Here is a 23,785-nt window from a genome sequence, read left to right on the forward strand (position 1 = left end):
AGATACATATTTCCCATATACGCACCTGATATGAAATATGGGCGTGGCTCCACAGGGTTGGGACTAGCGACACAAAATTCCCCCCTCGGTGATTTGAGTTACCAATGACCTATTTAACCCGATTCAATGGCAAAAAACTCTATACATCGAAGTGCACACTCAACACCTCCCTGCTACTGGAGTAAATATATTCTTTTAACTGAGTCGGAATTATGACACAAATCATTTGATACAAGGTCACATATTTTGTTATAAAATTACTCAACCATTCGCCTAATGTAGCATAAAACTAAAAATCACTATAATGATTGTTTGAAAACCTATCTTATCGGAAATTCGTGCCCTAATCTATTCTTAATTTAAGATCTTATGCACATATATTTCGGATCAAATCTCTGAAATCCTCAAATTTTAGTCCTGTACCATATTAGTAGTGTTAGTCTTCCGGTAAGATGATAATGCCGCACATTTTACCCAAAAAGGAGAAAAACATTTTTTTGTACATTATCTCCTTCACGATGCCCTCATCTATGATACTCTCCGGCTCTTCTTCTTCCACAAGGTCCTCAGTCTGTTCTATATTTTCCTCTTCACCGTAATTAGATGTCTCAATTATTTCCACAATGTCCTCTGTCTGTTCTATATTTTCTTCTTCTTCCGGGTATTTAAGTATCTCAGTTATCTGCATTTCATTAAATCGAACTGGCGATTGCTGAACAACGGGCAGAGACCCGCCATCAAATGCAACTGATCGTTCAAACCTTTCACTTTCACTTTCACTTTCACTTTTGTTTGGCTCCTCCGGGAGTTGCTTTTCAGTTGTGATACCGATTATCTGAAAGCTAACCTCCTTTGTATCTTCTGAAGCAATACCCTTTTCTTCGACATCATTTGTTGTATGTTCGTTTTCTGTCATCATATCATCTTCGGTTAACATAATGTCTGTGTTTTCTGGAATGATGATATCATTAAATATAGCGTCGTCAGCTGCTGTCAAGTCTTCGTCCTCTACTGGGTTCTCTGTTTCTGCTTCTGTTTCTGCTTCTGTTTCTGCTTCTGTTTCTGTTTCTGCTTCTGTTTCTGCTTCTGTTTCCGTTTCCCGTTTCTGTTTCTGCTTCTGCTTCTGTTTCAACATTATTATACAACTGATCTGCTGCTCTATCTTCTTGTGTGTCCTTGAGAGAATTTAGGAATTTATTGTCATTTTTCAGGATTTCTTTTAAGATATTTAGCATTTGCTTGCTTTTGAAAACATCACAAACCCAACCTCGATCAGTATCAAAGAAGGAATCAGCCATTGACATGGTCTCAACAAGATCTCTTAGAGTTTGCAGGGTGTATTCTTCATGTTTGGGGAGATTTACTCTGTTTTGCTCCATCAGTTCCAGTATTTTTCTAAGAGTCTCAACGTTCAACTCTGCTTCATTCGAGTGAATTTGTCAAGTGCTTGTGTTTCATCATTATGCTGCTCCATTTCAGTTGATTCCTTATTAGTATTTTTATTTCCTGCGATGATAAGTGCTGCATTTTCCCCGGCTGTTTCGTTGTTGGTGATTGTCGCATCGTCATCCCGGTCATCCCAGTCATCCCAGTCATCCCAGTCATCCTGGTGATCATCCAGTAGACTCAACGGGGACCAGTAATCAGTAAAACCATTTTCGATATCTCTAAAGTATTCTTGCCAATCATCGTCATCCCAGTCCCACATTTCAATATAATCCATGTCTGACCAATCATCGTCATCCCAGTCCCATATTTCATTATAATCCATGTCTGACCAATCATCGTCATCCCAGTCCCACATACCATTATAATCCATGTCTAACCAATCATCGTCATCCCAGTCCCACATTTCATTAAACTCCCAGTCTAACCAGTTAGACATCCCCCAGTTATCGTCCTTTTTATCGTCCTTGTGATCGTTCCTATTATCGTCCTTATTATCGTCCCCACCTAAGTCCCAATTTCCGTTCCAAACTGTGTCCCAACTTGAGTCCCAACTTGAGTCCCAACCCAAAGGATCCCACCAATTACCACCGTCGTTAGATTCCTTTTTTTGTTTCTTTCCGTTGTGGTGGTTATTGTTTCCATGATGTCCATTATTTTGGTGCGGTCTTGCATCATGTCTGTTCTTATTTTTCTTCCTCTTTTTCCCATCCACAAGCAATATTAGGACGCTGAGAAGAAGGATGCAGCGAACAAAACTTTTCATCTGACACATAAATTAGCAACCCAAGGATACGGTAAGCAAAACAAGTGATCCTGTGAAGAGTGATACTCCTATTAGTCGTGAACTTATATTATAATTAAATTAAAAGTTGACACGGTAGTTCTATTAACAAGCACTCTTGTTAAGTGGTTTCAAGGTTCTCACTAATGGTCAGTTATGGTGCAGTCCTTGATCTATGAAATGGAATGGAACATAGCATTTAGATCCTCCCGTACTCGAAGGGAAACGTGATCATTATTATACTATTTTCCTTTCAATAACAGTTTGAGTTAATTCGAACTTTCTTTGAGCCAAGTTGGATCCAAAAATAAGAAGTTATTCCTTTTAGCAAGCAAGATACGTTATATTATACTGGTTGATACTTTGGAATGTTAAAACAAAGCTAAGATAGCAACGAATGAACTAATGACGTCATTACTTTCTGCCTTACCAGCAGAGTCTGCCAATCAACGATGTAACAATATCAAATTGCCATTTTTAAATTTTCCTGGTAATTACAAGGAAAACAGTATTATTATTATAAAACTTTATTCAAATCAAGAATAGAACATAAATACACATTTTAAAGATCTGATAAGTAGCCTGAAAAAATGAAGGAAATGCGGATACATAAACTAAAACAATTTCTTCCATCCTGCTTTATTAGAGGCTAATATTCTTAAACTGTACAAATAGTCGATATTTACAAATGGAATGTCTCTATTACTTAAATCAAATTTATAATAAGGAAAACAGTGAAATATCTTTTAACTGAGTCGGAATGATGACGTAATTTAATACTTGAAGGCTTCATATTTTGTTATAAAGTTACTCAACCATTCGAGTAATGTAAAAAAAAACTAAAAAATCACTATAATTGTTTGATTTTCTTAATTTAAAATCTTATGCACATATATTTCGACTCAAATCTCTGAAAACCTTAAATTTTAGTCCTGTACCATTTACATTTTGATAACAATGTCAGGTATTTCAATACCACCGTTTAGTAGTATTAGTCTTCCGGTAAGATGGTAATGCCGCACATTTTACCCAAAAAGGAGAAGAACATTCTTTTGTACATAATCTCCTTCACGATTTCTTCTTCTTCCCGGTCTTTAAGGATCTCAGTCATCTGCATTTCATTGAATCGAATTGGCGATTTCTGAACTGGTGATTGCTGAACTGGCAATTGCTGAACTGTTTCTGTTCTGTTCTGTTTCTGTTTCTGCTTCTGTTTCTACTTCTGTTTCTGCTTCTGTTTCTGCTTCTGTTTCAACATTATTATACAACTGATCTGCTGCTCTCTCTTCTTGTGTGTCCTTGATAGAATTTAGGAATTTATTGTCATTTTTCAGGATTTCTTTTAAGATTTTCAGCATTTGTTTGCTTTTAACAACATCACAAACCCAACCTCGATCAGTATCAAAGAATGAATCAGCCATTGAGATGGTCTCAACAAGATCTCTTAGAGTTTGCAGGGTGTATTCTTCATGTTTGGGGAGATTTACTCTGTTTTGCTCCATCAGTTCCAGTATTTTTCTAAGAGTCCCAACGTTCAACTCTGCTTCATTTGAGTGGAATGTGTCAGTTGCTGTTGACAAGGGGGTTGGTGTGGTGGCCTTTACAGGTTGTACCTCTAATTCCACTTGTACGGGTTTTGTACTTTGAAGTGCTGGTGTTTCATCATTATGCTGCTCCTTTTCGATCGATTCTACTGCAATCTCTTTTTCATTTCCTGTAGCTGTGGTCATAAGTGCTGCATTTTCCTGGACTGTTTCGCTGATGGGGATTGTCGCATCGTCATTTTTGTCATCATCCCAGTAGTCTTTGTCATCTATGGCATCCCACTCATCCCAGTCCCACTCCCAATCATAATCTAGAACGATATCGTCCCAGAAATCTTGCTTGTCATCCCATTCATCCCAGTCCCAATCATCCCAGGCATCTGTGTAATCTGTGTCGTCCCAATCTTCCCAGTCCCAATCATATTTTTCGTCCCAATCCTGAACATAATTGTTCCAGTCATCGTCCCGGAACCAGTCATCGTCCCGGAACCAGTCATCTGTGTCATCTGTGTCATCTGTGTCATCTGTGTCATCTGTGTAATCCCAGAACCAGTCATCTGTGTCACCCCAGTCCCAGCCATCTTTGTCATCTGTGTCATCTGTGTCACCCCTGTCCCAGCCATCTGTGTCACCTGTGATCATAAGTGCTGCATTTTTCCCGACTGGTTCGCTTTCGGGGATTGTCGCATCTTCCCGGATCGGATATACGTCATTATAATATTCCCAACCTTCGTCCGACCAAAGAACGATATCGTCCCAGGAATCTTGCTTGTCATCCCACTCATCCCAGTCCCAATCATCCCAGGCATCTGTGTAATCTGTGTCGTCCCAATCTTCCCAGTCCCAATCATATTTTTCGTCCCAATCCTGAACATAATTGTTCCAGTCATCGTCCCGGAACCATTCATCGTCCCGGAACCAGTCATCTGTGTCATCTGTGTCATCTGTGTCATCTGTGTCATCTGTGTCATCTGTGTCATCTGTGTAATCCCAGAACCAGTCATCTGTGTCACCCCAGTCCCAGCCATCTTTGTCATCTGTGTCATCTGTGTCACCCCTGTCCCAGCCATCTGTGTCACCTGTGATCATAAGTGCTGCATTTTTTCCGACTGGTTCGCTTTCGGGGATTGTCGCATCGTCCCGGATCGGATATACGTCATTATAATATTCCCAACCTTCGTCCGACCAAAGACCTCTGTACGAACCATCACCCTCACCATATGAACTGCTTTTCATGTCTAATTTCGACTTCTTTGGTTTTATTTGTTCGTTGTTATGGTTTCCATTATTTCTGTTCTTGTTTTTATTCCTTTTGTCATAGTTTTGTTTGTGCTTCCCTTCTTTGTGATGCCCTCTCCCATACACAAGCGATATTAGAACGGCTAGAAGAACGATGCAGCGAACAAAACGTTTCATCTGACACTTACTTTGCCAATAAAATTAGCAACCTAAGGATACAGTAAGCAAAAAAGTGATCCTAAGATATTATATATTCCTGGGAAGAGTGATATTCCTATTAGTCGTCAACTTAAAAGTTGCCACAGAATTACAAGCACTTTTGTTAAGTGGTTTCAAGTTTCTCACTAATGGTGCAGTCTCTAATCTATGAAATGAAATGGAACATTTAGATCTCTCTTATTAATGTTATTGACGGTACTTAGTATCTAATTTAGTCACGTACAAGCGACACGAACAGGCGGCTAGAGTTATAGCACGACTTCGGATCACGCACTGAAAATTCTGTTGAAATTGTCTTCTTGAAAGATAGTGCAAGTTACATAACGCTTTTTAAAACTTAAAGATCAGTAAACCGTATGTGAATTAAACTGAGCTATTATGAATGTGCAAGGTGTCACAAAAAGGCGACCAAGTGAATATCGTGGATAAACCGCTTCATTCCTCAATTTTAGAACTGTTAACGACTTCGCAAGTCATGTGCTATGGTGCTCTAGAATCTGTGCTAAAAAGTTCAGGCATAACTCTTTCAGGAAAGGAAGGAATCCGTTTATTCTTAATTCGACACATCCATTTTTCTTTAAAATTTATAATACTCATGGAACTTTAGGTACTGCTGCTCAGAAAATGAAAGTTGCATAAAAAATTGAGACTTAAAATGAAAATTAAGCGCTTTACCTGTTCTCCTTAGCAACTGTGTCCCGGAACTCACTTATTTAACATTTCATTGCAAAACATTGTTTATTCGCCTAAATCAGTGTTTATTCGCCTAAATCAGTGTTTTGAATATTTAACTTAACAAGTTGTCCGTCGCAGCCTGGATAGTACTGTGTGGAAGGAGAGGGTTGAGGGCCTAGAGGCTGCAGAAAGAGCAATGAACGGTGCTATGAACATTCAACCAAACCTTGGCAGTGACTTCCAAGCTTCCATGAAGGTAAGTCTGGATTGTTCGGGAGTATTGAGACCTTTCTATCAATAATAAAATTATATCCGGTCTGAAATAAAAATATGATAACTATTTCGTTAAAGCACTGGTGTATTTACATTTTAAACATATAATTTCAAATTGGCTGAACATGGTATAAATTATTATATAAATAATATTATAATACTGTAAATTTACAGGGACGATTATCTGATAAGAATATGGCTGTGAAAACTAAAGCTATAGGAGTAATGTCGACACTAGGTAAAGTCCTAGGCACTGGGACGAAGAAGCACAAGGAACTGATGGTCTCGTTGATACCACTGTTGGCTGACAGCAAGAAGATGATTCAAACGCAGGTAACAGTCTCGTACTATACTGTACTAAAATAATCGTGTTATTTTTTTGAGAGTGACTTTATTGGCACTCCAACTGTTTGGATTTTCCAAGTACGCCAGATATTCCCAAACTTTTCTCAAGCTAGATCTCTAACATATGTTATTGTTGTTACAGGTGTTGGATGTAATGAACATATGGATAGAACACCTTACTATTAGACCTCTGCTGACAGGAGAGGACTTGGTAGCCGCTTCTACAGATAACAATCCTAACCTCAGGTACAGATAACAATAACAATCCTAACCTTAGGTACTGATAACAATAACAATCCTAACCTCAGGTACTGATAACAATAACAATCCTAACCTCAGGTACTGATAACAATAACAATCCTAACCTCAGGTACTGATTACAATAACAATCCTAACCTCAGGTACTGATAACAATAACAATCCTAACCTCAGGTACTGATAACAATAACAATCCTAACCTCAGGAACTATAGTCAGGTACCTCAGGTACTGTTCTTTATCTCTGATTCCCAACCTAACTTATGATACAATTTCACTTCAATTTTCCTTTTCCTTCTCCACTGTACAATACAGGCGCATGCCCTGTAGCTGTGTATGTGTAATGTATAATATGAACAGGAAGTGGGTAGAGATGCTTGAAATTGATTGCTTACAAGAGTTGGCTAAGTTGCCAAAATTCTATTACAACCACAATACGTAAATAATAAGTATCCTATGTAATGCATGTGTTTCATGTTCTGACTATGTTTTAGGATTTGTTTGTTCACGTGGTTAACAGAACAGATAAAGACCGCCAAAGTCCCTCCCCGACTTCCTAAAGAACTGAACCTACTGGTGCTTGGAGTTTACAAGTCTCTCGAAGATAGGAACCCCGACGTACGTTTGCAATGAAATACAATAAAACAATATGAAAATAACAGTGTGCATAGTTTGGCATATAGGTGAACTTCAGATGGATATCATATTTTAAAGTTTCTAGCAACTTAGACCGTGTTATTTTGATACTTTGCTATCGACTGCACTGGTTGCTATGTGGTTGCTACGTGGTTGCTACGTGGTTGTTATGTGGTTGCTATGTGGTTGCTATGTGGTTGATATGTGCCTAGTGGTTTATGAATTTAAGTAATTTGTGACCTCCCACAGGTAAGGAAGGTAGCTCAAGCATTACTTCCATACATGATGGCTCACGTGGGCTACAGTCAGATGGTGGAGAAGGTTGGATCTGTGGACGCAAAGAACAAGAAGACCGTTCAGGTTTAATTCGTGCTCCCTTTTTTGTCGTTTATTTTCATTAAGAGTCATGTGAAGATTTGAATCAAAATTGAAGATGTTAATGTTAAAAAGTTTTCGCGATTGTTATTACAGGTTGCACTTTCATCAAATCTATAGTTCTACAACAGATAAATGTTTTGGCTTGTATACATCCTCTAAACTTAGCTTAGTGCACGTTTGAACATTAAAGTAGTTTGTTACGCTACAAACACTCAGTGTTATATTTCTGCAGGATTTCCTAGAAAAGTATAAAGATGAAGCTGATGCTTTGGCTCCCAAGAAACCACCTCCCAAAGCCAAAGCACAACCCAAAGATGATGCTCCAAAGGTAGCTACCAGCTGGAAGTTTTATATTTACTTAATTAAAAAAATAGTTGCAGTTATTTCGAAATCCCTACAATAGAAGGCTAGACTTAATCACTTATGGTACCGACGACAGACTTGTTTCTGAAAGAATAATTTAAAGCAAATGTGGCACCAGGTACTCTTTCACATTTAGTGTGACACAGTTAGTGTCACAGTTAGTGTCACAAATGTGACACCAGACACCAGTAGCTGCAGTCTGCACCGCGCCGCTGTTACAACATATTAATAACACAGCTATTTGTGCTGAAATACTACTCGCATGATACCTCTGCAGTATGCATGAACACCAACTCTTGCATTCCTTAACTTTCTCACATCTGATAGTCCAATTAATATATCACGCATGAAAACGGGTCGACTATAACAATATTCCACTGTTCATCTATCAAATACAAGGTGTTCACGATACATTAGTACGGTTTCAAACATCTGTAGATTAATTCATAAAGGAGCTATCAGATATATTTTGCGCTCATTTTCTTCCATAATTTAATCTAAAAATGTTTGAAACTGTACCAATGTTTCGTAAACACCCTGTAATGTCTCATGTATTCTCATTCATCCTGAAATGCTTTGATTTCTATCTTTGAACAACCACAGAAGAAGAAATCTCCTAGAAAATCTAAATCTCCCGAAAAGGGATCTCCAAGTCCTACCAAGAAGGGCAAAGCGGTAATTTGAGTGAATATCTGATTTTTAAGCCACGATATAGAGTCTGACTGTGTGATTTTAAAGGTCGTGTGATTTTAAATAGTTTGAATTCAAACTTTTAGTGGACACGTTTGCTGAATAAAATCAGCAGTGTATTTGATGATGTGCTACTGAATATTTGTTTTGTATAAATGTAAACCTTCTGCTGATTCTCTTATTCGTGAATTTTAGAGACTTAGAACTGCTGATTAACTGACCTTACAATAATTGCTGAGTGATTTCACCAGTGGCGTAAGGTTACAATTTGTCGCCCCTCCCGGCTCCCCCCCCCCCCCCCCCCACCCCCTCCCTCCCGAGCCCCGGCTCCCCAATACTCCATTTGTTTGATCCCTTCACAGTTAAAATTAAATAGTTACGCCACTGGTTTCATGATTAAATGCTTTTATCTTTGCACGATTTGACTGATCTACATTTTACACTATTATATATTATGCATGCGCGTTATTTTAGCTTTGTCTTTATATCCAAGGACTTTTCTCTCATGTACGTCACACAATGATTCTAATTTTCTCGTACGAAATTCCGACTAAAGACTGACTCATCTTCCCAACCCCAGAAGAAGTCCCAAGCAGAATCTCTCAAGTCTTCAACAGTAGAAGACGCTGATAGTGAACCTGAAGCTACCGGAACAAAACGACCTGCTAAGAAAGGTTTGTACTTTGATAGAGGATTGTGTTGATACTTTTTTGAGATATTTCACTTGAACTACCAAGGACCTGGTTTCCGACTGCTATCAAATCCAATTAATGGTTTTGGTGGTCGAGGGAGAAAAATTATTATGTTCCATTGTCCCTGAACTACAGTTGATTATAACTTTAAAAAAGAAGAGCAGGTAGAAATCTTCACAAGTGATTTGTGTATATATTATATCAAGTTACAGGTCTGGTATTGATATGTAGCACTGGTAAGCCCTGCATCCAATCAGATATTTGCTATCAAGCTTTATGGATTTTAAAATTAGTGCGCCGAATTGCTAAATTTTATGCATGTAAGTTTGTTTGCCGAACCAAATACAGCCAGTCTGAATATTAATTTTTAGTAAACTTTATTGTGTTTCGAGTGGAAACCCGAAGTCCGGTAGCATTTGGGAACCTAACCAGTAAACGTATCACATTTGGGAACCTAACCAGTAAACGTATCGCCCAACTTTACAAGAAGCTAAATTCTTATCACTCTTCTCTTCTAAAGTCAGTTAAAAGTTAAATTCTGATAATTCCTCTGTCAGGAGTTGGAAAGAAGCCAGGTGGAGGAGCCCCACCTCCAAGTAGCAAGAAGAAGAAAGGAGAAGAGGAGGACACTGACTCACCTCTCAAGGCTAATGATAAGAAAAAGCAGAGGTTTAAGGATGAAGCTGGTCTCAAGCTTCTCAAGTGGAATTTCAAGGTAGGATTATTTGGTAGAGTCACGTGATGATGTCACGTGATGATTCGTCGTGGTTCAAATCATGTAACACCATATTTCTATAATTTCGTAATCAAGTGGGAGGTATTTTTGTTGACGGCTTGTCCAGGCTGCTGGCTGATCCACTGCCAAATAACCTTATTATAGAGCAAGTGTCTTAAACAACTTACCACCGCGACCGGCCGATTAAAAAACTTAATGTATAAGCTGTTGGGCTTCGTCAGAGTTGTGCCGGAAATATACCGAAAAAACCGGACCCGTAAGTCGTTCGTAAATTACAAACAAACACAGCGCGTTTGTTTGTAATTTACGAACGACTTAATCAAGTGTGTGTTTGAAGCACACACACACACACACAAACACATATTTATTGAGGTATATACAGTATTATATAGATGGTTGTCGAAAGTATTTTCAAACTAAATGTACTCTGCTCAAAGTCAAGGTCTCAAAAATATAAACCACATAAAATCAGGCTATGATGTTTTCATACAACTCTTTACCAACTCTTTACATCACAACTTAACTCTGCCTGGTTGCTAGGTACCACGACAGGAGTACTTTGACCAGTTACAAGAGCTGATGGAGCCTATGTGTAGCCCCGGCCTCTTTGCTAAACTATTCCATCCTGACTTCAAACAGCACAACGAGGCACTCAATATACTGATCAGTAAGTTTGGGTTTTTTTAAATAAATAAAAAACTAAATAATTAAATAATTTAAAAAAGGTTTGGGTTAAAATCCGATATATTTTATTTGCTAATTCTCACCAAGTCTGTTTCGAAAGATTCTGTGATCCCCTTCAAGATTCGGTGACTGCTTAGATTCGGTGACCCTCCTGTTGAACCATGTCCATTTTCCAGTCAGATTGTTACATATTTTACACCAGTAGCTAAAATTTGTAAAGTTCAAAGCATATCAAAGATTATAAAATAAACTTGCTCTTCAGCTATAATCCCAACACATATGCCGGAGATAAAACAGTCGCTAGATCTCTTGCTCAAGTGGATTAGTCTGAGGTTCTTTGATACCAATACTTCAGTTCTTCTTGCTGCTCTCGACTGGTTTGTAATTAACCTATTTCTTAATTAGCTCTTTAGCTCTTAATTAATTCTTAATTAATACGAAATTTTAGCAGAAGATTTCTGATCTATGAATATTAAGGGGGCATACACCAAAACAGTGGTTTGTGCCGTCCAGACCAAATGACCTCATAGGCAGTTCAGTGACTATCTAGCGCACCGTTTCCACACCAAAAAAAGATATTTTGAGAATACCTATTTTTGTAATCGAGCATTTCCTGGTTAAGAGTGCAATTTTCGGAAAATTAATTTTTTGGTTGAGACGCTATAAGTTAATCATTTCTTGCGTTATCGAGTTGAAATTTTGCTCGCCGTTTATTCACATCTATTTCAAGGTGTGTGTAAAATCTATATATTTCGTTCGATTATGTATAAACTTATTATAATCCACAGGATATGTTTTTGCAATTTATGATAAAATCAGCTCGATTACAATTACAATAACCTTATCATGTAACTATTTCAGGTTATCTAAATGTTTCGAGGCCTTGAGAGAAGATGACTACATATTGTTAGAGCAAGAAGGATCCGCCTTCATGCCGTATCTTATCATAAAGGTAAGTTACGGAGAGTCACAGCACAGGACTATAAGATGTTAAACAGCATCCAGTTTATTTGCCACTGTATGTTAATAATGCTCTACTGTTCCTTGGTGTCCTATACGCTTTGAACTGCTTGATATAAAACCGAAGGCTCGGAGTTTTTTGTACTTAATAGCCTATTGTTTAATACGATCAGAGCTAACAATCACAATATTACAGTTGGGAGACAGCAAAGAGCCTGTAAGGAAGAGTGTTCAGGCGCTATTTAACGAACTGTGCTACATCTATCCTGCTTCTAGAACCTTCTACCACCTTAGTGAAGGTAGGTAGTGGTGGCGTTGTTGTGTTGCTTACTCTTTTAAATGGACAAACTATCATAGATTCCAGGAGCAAATCTAACTAACAGTAAGAACTAATTTAACTAAGCTCAATAAGAACGTATTAATCTATAACAAGAAAAACGTATAGTTAACTGCCAATGATCAGGTCTAAAAGTAAAGAACAGTAGACAGAGAAGTGGTGTTCTAGATCAGCTAACAAAGCTCATCCTGGAGAATGGTATAGAAGTTTGTCAACCAACCCCTAAAAAAGCGTTCGAGGCGGTCGCTTCCTTCATAGGCGATAAGGACAATTCCGTCCGGTAAGATTGTGAATACTGTGCTCTGATTGGTTGGTTTGTTTAACGTGGTGTGAATACTGTGCTCTAATTGCATTGGTTGGTTCGTTTCATGTGGTGTGAATACTGTGCTCTGATTGGTTGGTTTGTTTCACGTGGTGTGAATACTGTTTTCTGATTGGTTTATTTCAGAATGGCAGCGTTGAACTGCTGCGTAGCTGGTTGGAATTACATCGGAGAAAGCATTAAGAAAATGTGTGGTACCCTCAATGATAAAGATCTAGGTCAGTGAAAACTATATGATAATTGTTTTACTCAACTATAAAATGATAGAAGAGCATTTGTTGCGAAAAACTCGACGTGATGGTGCGTTGGTATAAGCTCGAGAGCAGCATTTCACTCATGTTAGGTCGAAGGAGAGGCAAATTATACATATAAAGTTTCATCACTATAATAACACCCATAATTAAGCTTGTTTTTGAAACTTGGTAACCTTGTCAGGAATGTTGGAAGAGCGTATTAAAAGAGGAGGTAAACGTATAGCCAGCCCTCCTAAAGCTAAAACTTCGGTATGTTGTCCGCCGGATTCATTCAATGTGCTCATCAAATCTTAAAAACTATATATAACTGGTTGCATCGTTTTCAGCCTTTTCCAAGAGATTTCAATATCTTATAATAATAGTAAACTGCTACTTATTACATTGGCTATAATTCTTCGTAACGTGCCATTCTTTTGTAGCTGCAGTAACCGCACATAGCATTCCCAACATGAACAGTCAAACCCTGTTCTTATATTTTCAGAAATAAGGCTTAAATTCAGATTTTCTGAAACGTAGCCACAAACACTTTTTTAATCAACAAAGCCCATTTAAGCGTGGTTGTAGTAAAAGGGGTTTGACTTATTGTACAATATGTGTGAACTGTGAGTGTTAACTGTTTCTTGTTTTCTTCTCAGCAGAAGAGTAAAAGTCAGGCCGCTATTGAGCCTGTGTCTGAGCCTCAGGTGCGTGCAGCATGCTCACTTTTATGCTCACTTTTATGCTCACTATCTTGCTCACTTTCATGCTTACTTTTACGCTCACTTTTACGCTCACTTTTATGCTCACTTTCATGCTTACTTTTACGCTCACTTTTACGCTCACTTTTACGCTCACTTTCATGCTCACTTTCATGCTTACTTTTACGCTCACTTTCAATAATTTCGAATGCTTACTTTCATACTCACTATCATGTTCACTATCATGTTCACTTTTATGTTCACTTTTATGCTCACTTTTATGCTCACTTTCATGCTCACTTTCATGCTCACTTTCATGCTCACTTTCATGCTCACTTTCATGCTCACTTTCATGCTCACGTTTATGCTCACTTCTTTCCACTCTGACTAATAATGACTCTGACCCTGACTTACTTTCACAATCTCACTCTGACTTTGGCTTTGAACTTTGGCTTTCATTCGGGCATTTTACTTTTGCTTCCTTTCAAGTCTCTAGGCGTGACTTATAACTTTTACTTCAACAATCTCGTTTGATTAGAACACGTGAACACAGTATGAGCACACACAAAGCTATCAAATCTCCACGTCTCTGCAATTTCAAACAAGTCTAGACTTTCAGACCTTTTGTTGACTTAGCTGAGCACACATTCGAAGACTGTACACAGTACATAAGACTACATTAACATAGACAGATTAACATTTTTACCCATTAGAGTTTTCAACTTTTCATCATTGGTTCTCTTTAACTGTTCAATGGAAATTTGAAAGTTTAAATCTCATTATAGTAGGAAGTTACCAGTACCTCCATTATGATAACCATAAAACCTGCTCTTTAGACCAGTTCTTCTTCACAGAAACCAAAAGCAGAGGCAGCTGTTGAACTAGATGATATTCCTGTGGAGATACCAGATGAACCAGTCAGGTCCCCCTCCCCTCCACCTCCTCCTCCTCCTAAGAAACGTGGCGAGTTCTACATTGATTACTCGGTGAGTGGTGATATTAGATAAAACTGTGTTAACTTTGTTCGTTGTGTTAACTGTTAACATGTTAGCTTTGTTCGTTGTTAACTTTGTTCGTTGTTGTCAGTTATCATTGTTATTTGTTAGAAATCTTTTGTAGACTAATTTTTTTCGGTTACGTTTTGACTTTGACTTACCAGAGACTGGATGAAATTTACTATGCTATTTTTAGTGAGGTTTGCGTAAGTTGCTGTTGTGGCCGTATCAAAACTTGCTGTTATCCGAAGATATTATAATTTGAAGTTTAAACCACGGCCGTCACACCCTGACTATCTAATTTCTACCCTAGCTTTTTACACCATACACAGTTATAGTTCTGTTTGATTTTAAAGAATGAGGGGAGCTTGTGAAAGTTTTTTTCTCGTGCAAATCTTTCTATAACATTAATCGTATAAACCACTTTAGTGAAATTCGTAAAGTTGTATATCATTCGCGCGCCGAGATATCCAGCCAAAACAATTTGAACCTTTGACGTCACTTTAGTCTCCTGCTCTGATCCGCGCATATAGAAATGCAGGTAAAATGAGCGTACGGGCCGACTAAATTACTAATTAAGAATATATTAACAATTTACGATACTAGCGAACCTCTAACCAATGGAGAGGAGACTTTTTATGACCGGTTGAAGAAAGAATTATTAGCCTACGATAACCATGAGCCGAGATACACCTGAAATAAGATTGAAGTCACACAGAAAAGCATGTAAATTATGTATATTTATAGCTCCCAACGTAACACCTAGCAACTCCCTATATTGTACCACAGTTGATATATCAACATGTCATATCAACACAACACGGTCCTAATAAAAATGGATCGGGTAGGTATGAAATGCATGTCTTTATTCCAGTTGGAGTAGGACAAGTATGAAAAGACTCCTCTCCATTGGTTATAGGTTTGCTAGTATCGTAAATTGTTAATATATTCTTTATCAGTAATTTCGTCGGCCCGTACGCTCATTTTACCTGTATTTCGATATGCGCGGATCAGCGCAGGAGACTAAAGTGACGTCACAGCCCAAAATTGCTATCAGCCAATAGGAGCGCGGCGAATTATCGATTACACAGTCCGGTGTATTTTTTGATTCTACACACTTTCGCAGGACTTAAACGCGAATATTAAGAAGTAAATTCTAAGCTCCCCTCATCCTTTAATGTTCTTTATTATATATAGATATATGGAATTTTTTATACTTAATATATTTACTAAAATACACTTACTAAAATATGTTTACTAAAATATATTTACTTCAATATATTATCAACTTGAATATATTTACTCGAATATATTAATATGTTCAATATCTTTAATATTTAATGAAAGCTCCACCCCTGACAGAACCTGAAACCAGTACAAATGAGGACACACACCCGACAGACAGAGATAGCAGTTGACGATCTGACAGACTTTACTCCTCCTGAGTTCAACTTTTTCAAGGTAAATCCTCTGGTGGTAGCACGTGTTGTAGCACGTGTAGTAGCACGTGTAGTAGCACGTGTTGTAGCACGTGTTGTTTAAAGAGTTAGTCACGTGTTCATTTAAGAGCACGTGTTCTTTTAAGAGTTAATCACGTGTTCTTTTAAGAGCACGTGTCTTTTAAGAGTTACCCGGCCGGCTCACAAGCATTGTATTTGTAGAGTACTTATTAATATCTACGGCTGTTTGGGGTGCCAATTTACAGCTTCTGTGTGTCAGCACTCAATTTAGCCAAATTCTGCTATTTATCATCCTTCTTACAGACCGATTATTACTACTATAAAATAACGAAGCCAAATAATTAGTTTCCTGATTTAGTCAGACCGATTGACACTGCTATTCTTTTCGCATTATTTATAACTAATAAATTGTTAAACGGCTGTTTAATTCTACTGATTAAATTTCCTATCAGACATTTGAACTATCTAAATTCCCGAAATCCAGAATCCTATACTCTATCTTTTAACAGACTGCTAATTAACTAATTAACTAATTAATTACTCACTATCTTGTTATCGTCCGACGCCTATAACACGTGTATATAACACGTGTGATTATTGTATAACACGTGTGATTATTGCAGTACAGCCCCGTGGTAATGGACATAGAAGGTATCAACATCAGGGACGTAGAGGAGATAAACTACGACCTGGTTGAGAAGGTTGGGAACCTTCGGCACCCTATGATATCAGTTGTTATAGAGACGGTATCCGATCTTAACAACATGCTCAAAGACCCACAAAATACGGCACTTTTCAAAAAGTAATATATATTTATTTTTTTTTAATTTCATATATTTGTTTTAAAAAAGTAAGATATTAACAAGAAGTGTTATTAACACTGAACACTTTCTGATTAGCAACAATCAATGATTGTTTTTACTAGAAAAGGTCTGTCAGCTAATTAACTAATCGATTAATTAAGATTTAAGAGCGATCACTGATCAGTTAATCCATTACTTCTGCTAATTAACTAATTAACTAATTAACTAATAAATCACCACAGTTACGTTAACAACCTGATAATGAGCGCTATCTCCCAATTAACTCACTTCCCTGGGGGAGAGGACGAGAGGGAACTAACTGTGTACCGGGCTATTACCAGTATCATCATGCAAGTTATCAACAATGAGACTCTTGCCAAGGAGGTGATCATATAGCTATACTCAATGTTTTAAGTAATTAATTTGTTTTTACAATTAATTCATAACATTTATCAATAACAACACGCTTTATATATTAAACTGACGCCTCCGTGTACCAGATATCAACTGATTACATTAAGAAGATCTGCAGACTTTTCTTAGCGGTTCTATCCGAGGAACAGAAGTCTAGTCCTACTATCGAGACTCTGATTAAAGGTAACCTGAAAATCTCCTAACAGTCACTTTTAAAATTAATTATCCAATTATCTAGAAGTAGTATTTTTATATTTTACTGATACATGTATTATTTGGCTCCTTCGTGATCAGCAAAAAGTCCTTTATGGACTTATACTTCATAGTACTGTACATTGTGTAATTAACTAATTAATTATAATTAACTGATTAATTATGATTAACTAATTAATTATAATATCCTAATTACCCAACTCCAAGGAGTTAACGCGCTAGTTATCCGGCTGCTGACAAACTGTAGCACTGGCCGTGCTATCAGCGCACTTGTGGCACACATGGACTCCTTGTTGAGCGAGTCTGGTCGCAGTAGAAGTCCCAAGGTACCTACTTTGCTGCTTTGGTTGGGGATCTTTTTTTTTATTTTTGTCCATGCGGTACCCTATTTTCTGAAGATGGACAAAATCGTATGGAAAAAATGGACAAAAAACATGATCCCCTTTGGTTTCGATTAGAATATTTGGTTCTAGTGACTACTGAATATAGATTTCAGTTTGATTATTGGTGCCTAATTGAGTTGTTATATCTGGTTGATGAATTTGAAATAGTTATCGATTTGGTTTGTCAAACTGCTGATTATCCAGGAACTCGAAATACTTTTGAAGTGCTTGTGGAAGTTGATGTCCAGACTGGAGAAGGAATTTGATCTGACTGCTGCTGAACGGAATGAGATTTTAGTGCTCCTCGCTCGATTCTTGAGAAGGTAACTGGAGTTTTATTTAATAATTTAGAAAAAGTAATTTAATTACTTTATTCGAACAAATTTAATGTCGATGATTCAAACTGTGTTAATGAAATTGATCAGTTATAAAGAATATAATATGTTTACATGGTTGAAACAATTTTATTCCGTAATTTAAAATGTGTTCACTGTTATCCTTGATAGCTATTTAAAAATTAAGCTCCAAAATCCAAATACAAAATTATCATAAACATTCAGCACCTAGCCACAAGATAATCCCTCACATCATAATCCACACAAATCTCCTCCAACACCCATTCCTCACACGTGACCACACTTTTTAACCAGCTCCACTTCCTCAGAGGGACCCTGACCCTCCAACCATCCTCACCCCCACCTGACCACACAGGGTACCAGTACATGCGATCTGCCCTCACTACATCGTGTTTATGTACCTCACTGCTGTCGTGTTTATTAGATAGTTCTATTTTAGAGCGCCCGAATCTACGGAGGGTGAACCCACATTGAGACCGCGCGTTACAGTCAGTCACTCCAGGGTGGTCCATCTTGAAATCGTATAGACGAGGGTTTTCTATTCCTAGTGTATCTTTACAAGATTTGACTATCGGTGATTGTAGCCTTTCCTCCCCAACCAAATGTAGGTTATCGTAGTGTGAGCATACCTTGTTGTTCTTCACCATCATGTTTAGAAGTTTCATAAACTGATCCTTGTTGTCTTCTTCACTGAACTCCAGTGCAGATATAAACATGTTGATGTACTCTGGAGATACCCTCTGCAGGGGTACACTTTGGCACAAGTTCTCCAAACTCTCTAAAAATGCGGTTATCTCCGTTGAGCTGAGGTTAATCTCGAGTGTTACTTTTGATATCATGTCTATGACAGCGTACATGTTCTTGATCCTACCTGTTGTTATAAGACAAATAATGCTTGTCAGGCTTGTACACTCAGTGTATAGCGCCCCACATTCAGTGGAATCCCAGATAACATTCACATTTTTAACTGATCCTCGTCGTCTTAAAGCCAGGGAGGCTCGTCTCGTGGTTTCAGTCAGTTTCAACACGAACATCTGATCATCGTGGGATAAATCCTTCATTTCTGATAACCGATCAAATATTTCGTTAACCTCCCCAAGTTGCTCACATAACGGGCCCGGCCAATTTACGTGTTGTAACAAGAACCTGCTGTTCTTATCTAACGTGTCCTGGCTGATAAAACGATCTAGAATAATCTGTAGCATGATCTTTGTGTTAGCGCCAGACAGATGCAGTAAGAACCGCAAATGATCTGTACTCAGTTGCTCCTTGTTATCTTTAACATAGTTAGATATAAAGGTTGTGTTATCTTTAAACCGTCTCTTTAAGATAAACCTCACCATGAAGTTACCTAGTTTCCATTTACTGAATATGTAATAACACTCATTAAAAAGAAAGAACAGCGAGTGGTAACTAGGGGTATCTATAGTCTCTTGTATCTTTTTAACCAGCCACTCCCTACACTGAGCAATCAGCCAAGATATCTGATAAACAACTGATAACTTGTGAAGTTCTCTAAACTGGTAATCTGCAATGTCATCCAGCTTCTCGTCCTCTATAGCCTTTAGAAACTTGATCACTATTTCTGGGGTAAAGTCCTCTATTTGAAGTGACGTTACTCCGAGATCCTCTAACAAGTGGGTGAACACACTGCTGGCTTCAGTGAGGACTTGTTTGCTTAGGTGAATAGGTGGGCCTTCTCGTATTGTTATCTCTATTTCATTCATTGTTCATATCCTGTAAACGGATATCTTTAGTTGTTTGATACGATATTAAGTGTTAAACACAACATATTGAAAATAACACTATGTAACAATAAGTGCAGTAACTGCTTATTTGATTTTTATGGAGATTATTTTCGTGATATTTCAAATCGTGTATCGTGTAATAATATGGTCAGCAACAGTTCTAGATATTTACACATGTGATCTGTGAAGGTTTTATATTTCAACCGGATTTCAACGAAACACAATTTTATCATAATATCAAGATAATATAATTGTTACGATCAGTCTAAAATCTAATATTAGGATGGAAAACAAAGCGAAAAATGAACCATTCACTCTCACGAATGACCTAGTACTAAATAATAACCAAAGGCCTTAGATTTTGGAATGCAATGACATAAGGTTAGAGAATTCAATCATGACCGATGCTAGTAATCCGATACACTAACTGAATGATCGGATTTTGATGCACATTCATTTTCATGGAATGTAAACCTATTTATAGTATCATGATCACCACTCTGTAAATATGAACTTACAACTTTAATCCGATCAATACTGCTGAGTTTATACTCTGGAACTGAACTGTTGTAAACTAATTACAACAATACAAATCTATTACATTTATTGAGAATTATGTAATGAAACGCGATGGAAGTATTTTAAGCGGGCATATCCTGTCCAAACCCAGGATACATGACATAAAAGATTCGTTTCAACTTGTTTGCATGAAAAGCATTAATTGTATTACAACCAAATATTTTACAGGTTACCCTCGAGCGTCTGGAAGGACGGACATGATAACGATAAGCCCTACCGCACTATCAAAACTCTGGTTCACAAGTTTTGCAAGGGTCTGGAACTCAAGGTTAGTCAAGTATAATCTTATGTTTTTGCTGATTCATTTCCTTTAGAAATCAATCTATTCAAGTTATTAACGCCTCTTAACAACACTGTTAATTATCCGAAGGTTTTAGAAGATGTGGAGTGTTTGTCAATGGAGGATGTGAACATTTTGCGGCCGCTGGTCGATTCATTCCTCACTGCTCTGGGATACGATCTCACTAATCTCATTACTGCTGGTAAGTGATCTTCATTATTCCTTTACCTAATACTCTTTAAATAGTGGTATCACTAAGTTCCCTAGGTTAGCAAAACAGTTTATTTAATGGAATGTTTGCTGTCTGAAGTTAAGTTAAGAATATAAAAATACTTCAGGGACAAAGTCGCCTACAGGTGATCACAAACTGGCACTTGACGAAATGTTTGAATGTTTGAAGGATAAAGATCAAGTCAAAAGTGTAAGTACCTTTATTGCCAATTACCAAATTCTTTTTCAAATTTGTAACATTCAATTGTTAACAAAATTCTCATATTTTGAAGATGAAAGCCTTGATTACCACAATATGTTCCCAACAAAAATAACGCCAACAAACCCTCCTCAGACGCTACTCCAACTCCACACCTTCATCCTCGAGAACCCCTCTCTAGATGTCTCCCCACACCTCGCTTCTCTATCTGACGTTAAGAAACGCTTAGTGGAGAAGATACTGATAGATCTGAGGAAGAGCCATAGTAAGGCCCGGTGTCATCGTACTAAACTAGCTATCAGTAATGAGCGGGAACAGATGAAGTGTAATTTGGTGAGTTTTGTGGGGCTTTTGGTAGAGCTTTTAGGTACTTTAATTTATAGTATTAGTCACTCTTAATACTTTAATAGCTTATACATATTTTTGACAATTTAATAAGAAATATGAATGAAGCTGTAATTTTATCTATCCCTGACTTCTTACTGTTTTCTAGAATCTATCAGAGAAGAAGCTAACCGAACTAAAGAATTGCTCGCTAAGAAACGTACTGAAGGACACAAGAAACACTCTAACCAAACACAAGGAATCATTTCCAAATGATTCTCGTGAAATCGAGAATCTCATCAATAAGATACCGAAGGTAATTTTAGTGGGACGACTAAAAGAAATGGCACTTGTATTAGTATGAATTATATAATTAATGTTCGAATCCCCTATCAATTACCCGATCTTTCCAGGAAAAGGAAGCTCAGCGGTCCAGACTACCAACTAGTACTCTGAATTCGATTCCTCGACCAACATCATCGCCAAGTCGCTCTCCTGCAAGGTATAGTTTTGATTATTATAAATGTATTCTTATCTCTACCCCACCCCGTCCCAATGTTCAACAGATTACATTCCTAAGCATTAGATTTCAACAAATTACTAATATAACACATGTAAAAAAACAAAGCAACATGTTTATACATATTTACAAACAATATATTTTATTTCAGGTCAGGCTCCCAGATACCTTCTCGCAGTATGGACGACTTAAAAAAGCGACTAGAAATGATAAAGAAGCGCTCAAAACCGACCTGATATGTAATATACTGAGTTTACAGTGTTCGCAAATGAAGATAACTTTCATAATTCATCCTCCTTATTTTTTAGAGTAACCGTTTGGTGAGGCTCAGTAACGGCTGCTAATTACTTAATTTGAAAGCACTGTAACAACCACGTGTAATTGTATTATAGACTTTAGTTTATAGAACATTTGTAGGGTTATGTGGATAAATGGTAGTTTAGCATCAGCACTGCACTATTGATAACATCTGTTTCTTACCATTAACTTAAATTCCTTTTAAATCAAGGTTGCATTTCATTGATCCTATTTTTGGATGGTTTGAAAATTGCACGATTAATATTTTACTTTAAAAAACGTTAGATTATACGATGTAAGGTAACGTTTTAAGCACTCGAGCATCTAATTCTATTTCAAATTTGCATCGCGATTTAATTACAGCTGTGCTTACTCTGATAACTTGTTTAAAATGTGTTATTTTGATCATTTTACATTACACATTACTATTAAACTATCTGGGTTGAATTAAGATTTTTGCTGAACAATTCGTGACCATGTTTATGTTAGGGAAGAAGGTGTCTACAAGTTTGACAGTTCAATGTATTTTATTTGATTTTTAAAGAATTGTTAAATAATAAGGCTGAGTATTTATGTGTTCTGGAATTCGATAGGAAAATCCAAGTAAAAGCTTGTTCCTGGCCGCAGGTAACCGTTACCTGAGGTAACGCAAAATTTGTTATGTTCATGTGCATGGTGGAGATCGATTTTGAGGTTGCAGTTGGTCCAAAAATAGGACATTCTACTCTATTGTTGCTACACGTTGTAAACCTCATTCCAACGTATGTCTAGTCTATTATATTGCTAAACCAGTATAGCATTGTGCGCGCACTCGAGAGTTAATTCTGACAGGTGTGATTTAGTTGTCATACGTTGTATGACCGGCCGCGCACGAAGTGCGCGGCTCCCCCTGTATCGTCACCTAGTGAAACGACCGTGGGTGTCACAACGTGATACAATGATTTAGTAAGCCTCGGCTGGTGATACACACTCTTTGGCTCGTAGCTAGGACTAACCCCCATACAGCTAGTATAATAGACAATAGTGCCTCGGCAGGATGATGATTAATCACTCTTAGTCTACACTCGGCTGTCACGTGACTTTAAAAAAACGTTCTTTTGGTTGTTGGTGGCCCTGAATGACTATTCGAAATCCTAGCTCTCTGATCTAATCCCAACCCTAACCCTAACCCAATCCTTAGCAAAGCCAAAAGCATATGCCATGCTGAAATTAATTGTCATACGTTGTATGACCCGCCGCGCACGAGTGCGCGGCTCCCCTGTATCGTAGAAACTCTACAGTGAAGCGACAGTGGGGGTCACCACGTGATACAAGAAATTAACGGGTGATACTCGTATAATATCTGTTCCCTATATTAGAACCGTCCGCGTCGACGAGTCCAACTCAGCGCGCGTCCTGGTAGGTTGTAAACCTACAACGCTGAAACTCTTGTAGCGCGATGCACTCAAGAAAACAACAAATTTTCAAGAAAT

General features: G+C 37.7%; 1 protein-coding gene across 15 annotated transcripts in view; it reads left to right on the forward strand.

Moving 5' to 3' along the window:
* The window catches only part of LOC134814230 (cytoskeleton-associated protein 5-like), a 129,256-nt gene extending 106,385 nt beyond the window's left edge, over positions 1 to 22,871 (forward strand). For 2 of the 15 annotated variants that reach the window (XM_063822291.1, XM_063822292.1), the window contains 31 exons: positions 6,046 to 6,163; positions 6,355 to 6,513; positions 6,668 to 6,771; positions 7,277 to 7,400; positions 7,668 to 7,778; positions 8,029 to 8,124; positions 8,763 to 8,834; positions 9,430 to 9,523; positions 10,099 to 10,256; positions 10,818 to 10,944; positions 11,224 to 11,338; positions 11,823 to 11,913; positions 12,118 to 12,220; positions 12,385 to 12,538; positions 12,707 to 12,798; positions 13,016 to 13,083; positions 13,470 to 13,517; positions 14,366 to 14,497; positions 15,869 to 15,967; positions 16,590 to 16,768; positions 17,012 to 17,153; positions 17,270 to 17,366; positions 17,604 to 17,722; positions 17,984 to 18,102; positions 20,631 to 20,730; positions 20,833 to 20,944; positions 21,081 to 21,163; positions 21,308 to 21,505; positions 21,666 to 21,812; positions 21,910 to 21,998; positions 22,168 to 22,864. In XM_063822291.1, coding sequence (XP_063678361.1) covers positions 6,046 to 6,163; positions 6,355 to 6,513; positions 6,668 to 6,771; positions 7,277 to 7,400; positions 7,668 to 7,778; positions 8,029 to 8,124; positions 8,763 to 8,834; positions 9,430 to 9,523; positions 10,099 to 10,256; positions 10,818 to 10,944; positions 11,224 to 11,338; positions 11,823 to 11,913; positions 12,118 to 12,220; positions 12,385 to 12,538; positions 12,707 to 12,798; positions 13,016 to 13,083; positions 13,470 to 13,517; positions 14,366 to 14,497; positions 15,869 to 15,967; positions 16,590 to 16,768; positions 17,012 to 17,153; positions 17,270 to 17,366; positions 17,604 to 17,722; positions 17,984 to 18,102; positions 20,631 to 20,730; positions 20,833 to 20,944; positions 21,081 to 21,163; positions 21,308 to 21,505; positions 21,666 to 21,812; positions 21,910 to 21,998; positions 22,168 to 22,252 — 3,535 coding nt within the window. In that variant the 3' untranslated portion in view covers positions 22,253 to 22,864. Of the gene's footprint in view, positions 1 to 6,045; positions 6,164 to 6,354; positions 6,514 to 6,667; positions 6,772 to 7,276; positions 7,401 to 7,667; positions 7,779 to 8,028; positions 8,125 to 8,762; positions 8,835 to 9,429; positions 9,524 to 10,098; positions 10,257 to 10,817; positions 10,945 to 11,223; positions 11,339 to 11,822; positions 11,914 to 12,117; positions 12,221 to 12,384; positions 12,539 to 12,706; positions 12,799 to 13,015; positions 13,084 to 13,469; positions 13,518 to 14,365; positions 14,498 to 15,868; positions 15,968 to 16,589; positions 16,769 to 17,011; positions 17,154 to 17,269; positions 17,367 to 17,603; positions 17,723 to 17,983; positions 18,103 to 20,630; positions 20,731 to 20,832; positions 20,945 to 21,080; positions 21,164 to 21,307; positions 21,506 to 21,665; positions 21,813 to 21,909; positions 21,999 to 22,167 lie in introns of all 15 variants that reach the window. The other 13 variants (XM_063822295.1, XM_063822302.1, XM_063822301.1 and 10 more) reach the window with 11 other exon arrangements.
* The last annotated feature ends 914 nt before the right edge of the window (positions 22,872 to 23,785 follow it).

Source organism: Bolinopsis microptera, chromosome 4, assembly GCF_026151205.1.
Source record: "Bolinopsis microptera isolate Bmic1 chromosome 4, MBARI_Bmic_1.0, whole genome shotgun sequence".
NCBI classification, from domain to species: Eukaryota; Metazoa; Ctenophora; class Tentaculata; order Lobata; family Bolinopsidae; genus Bolinopsis; species Bolinopsis microptera.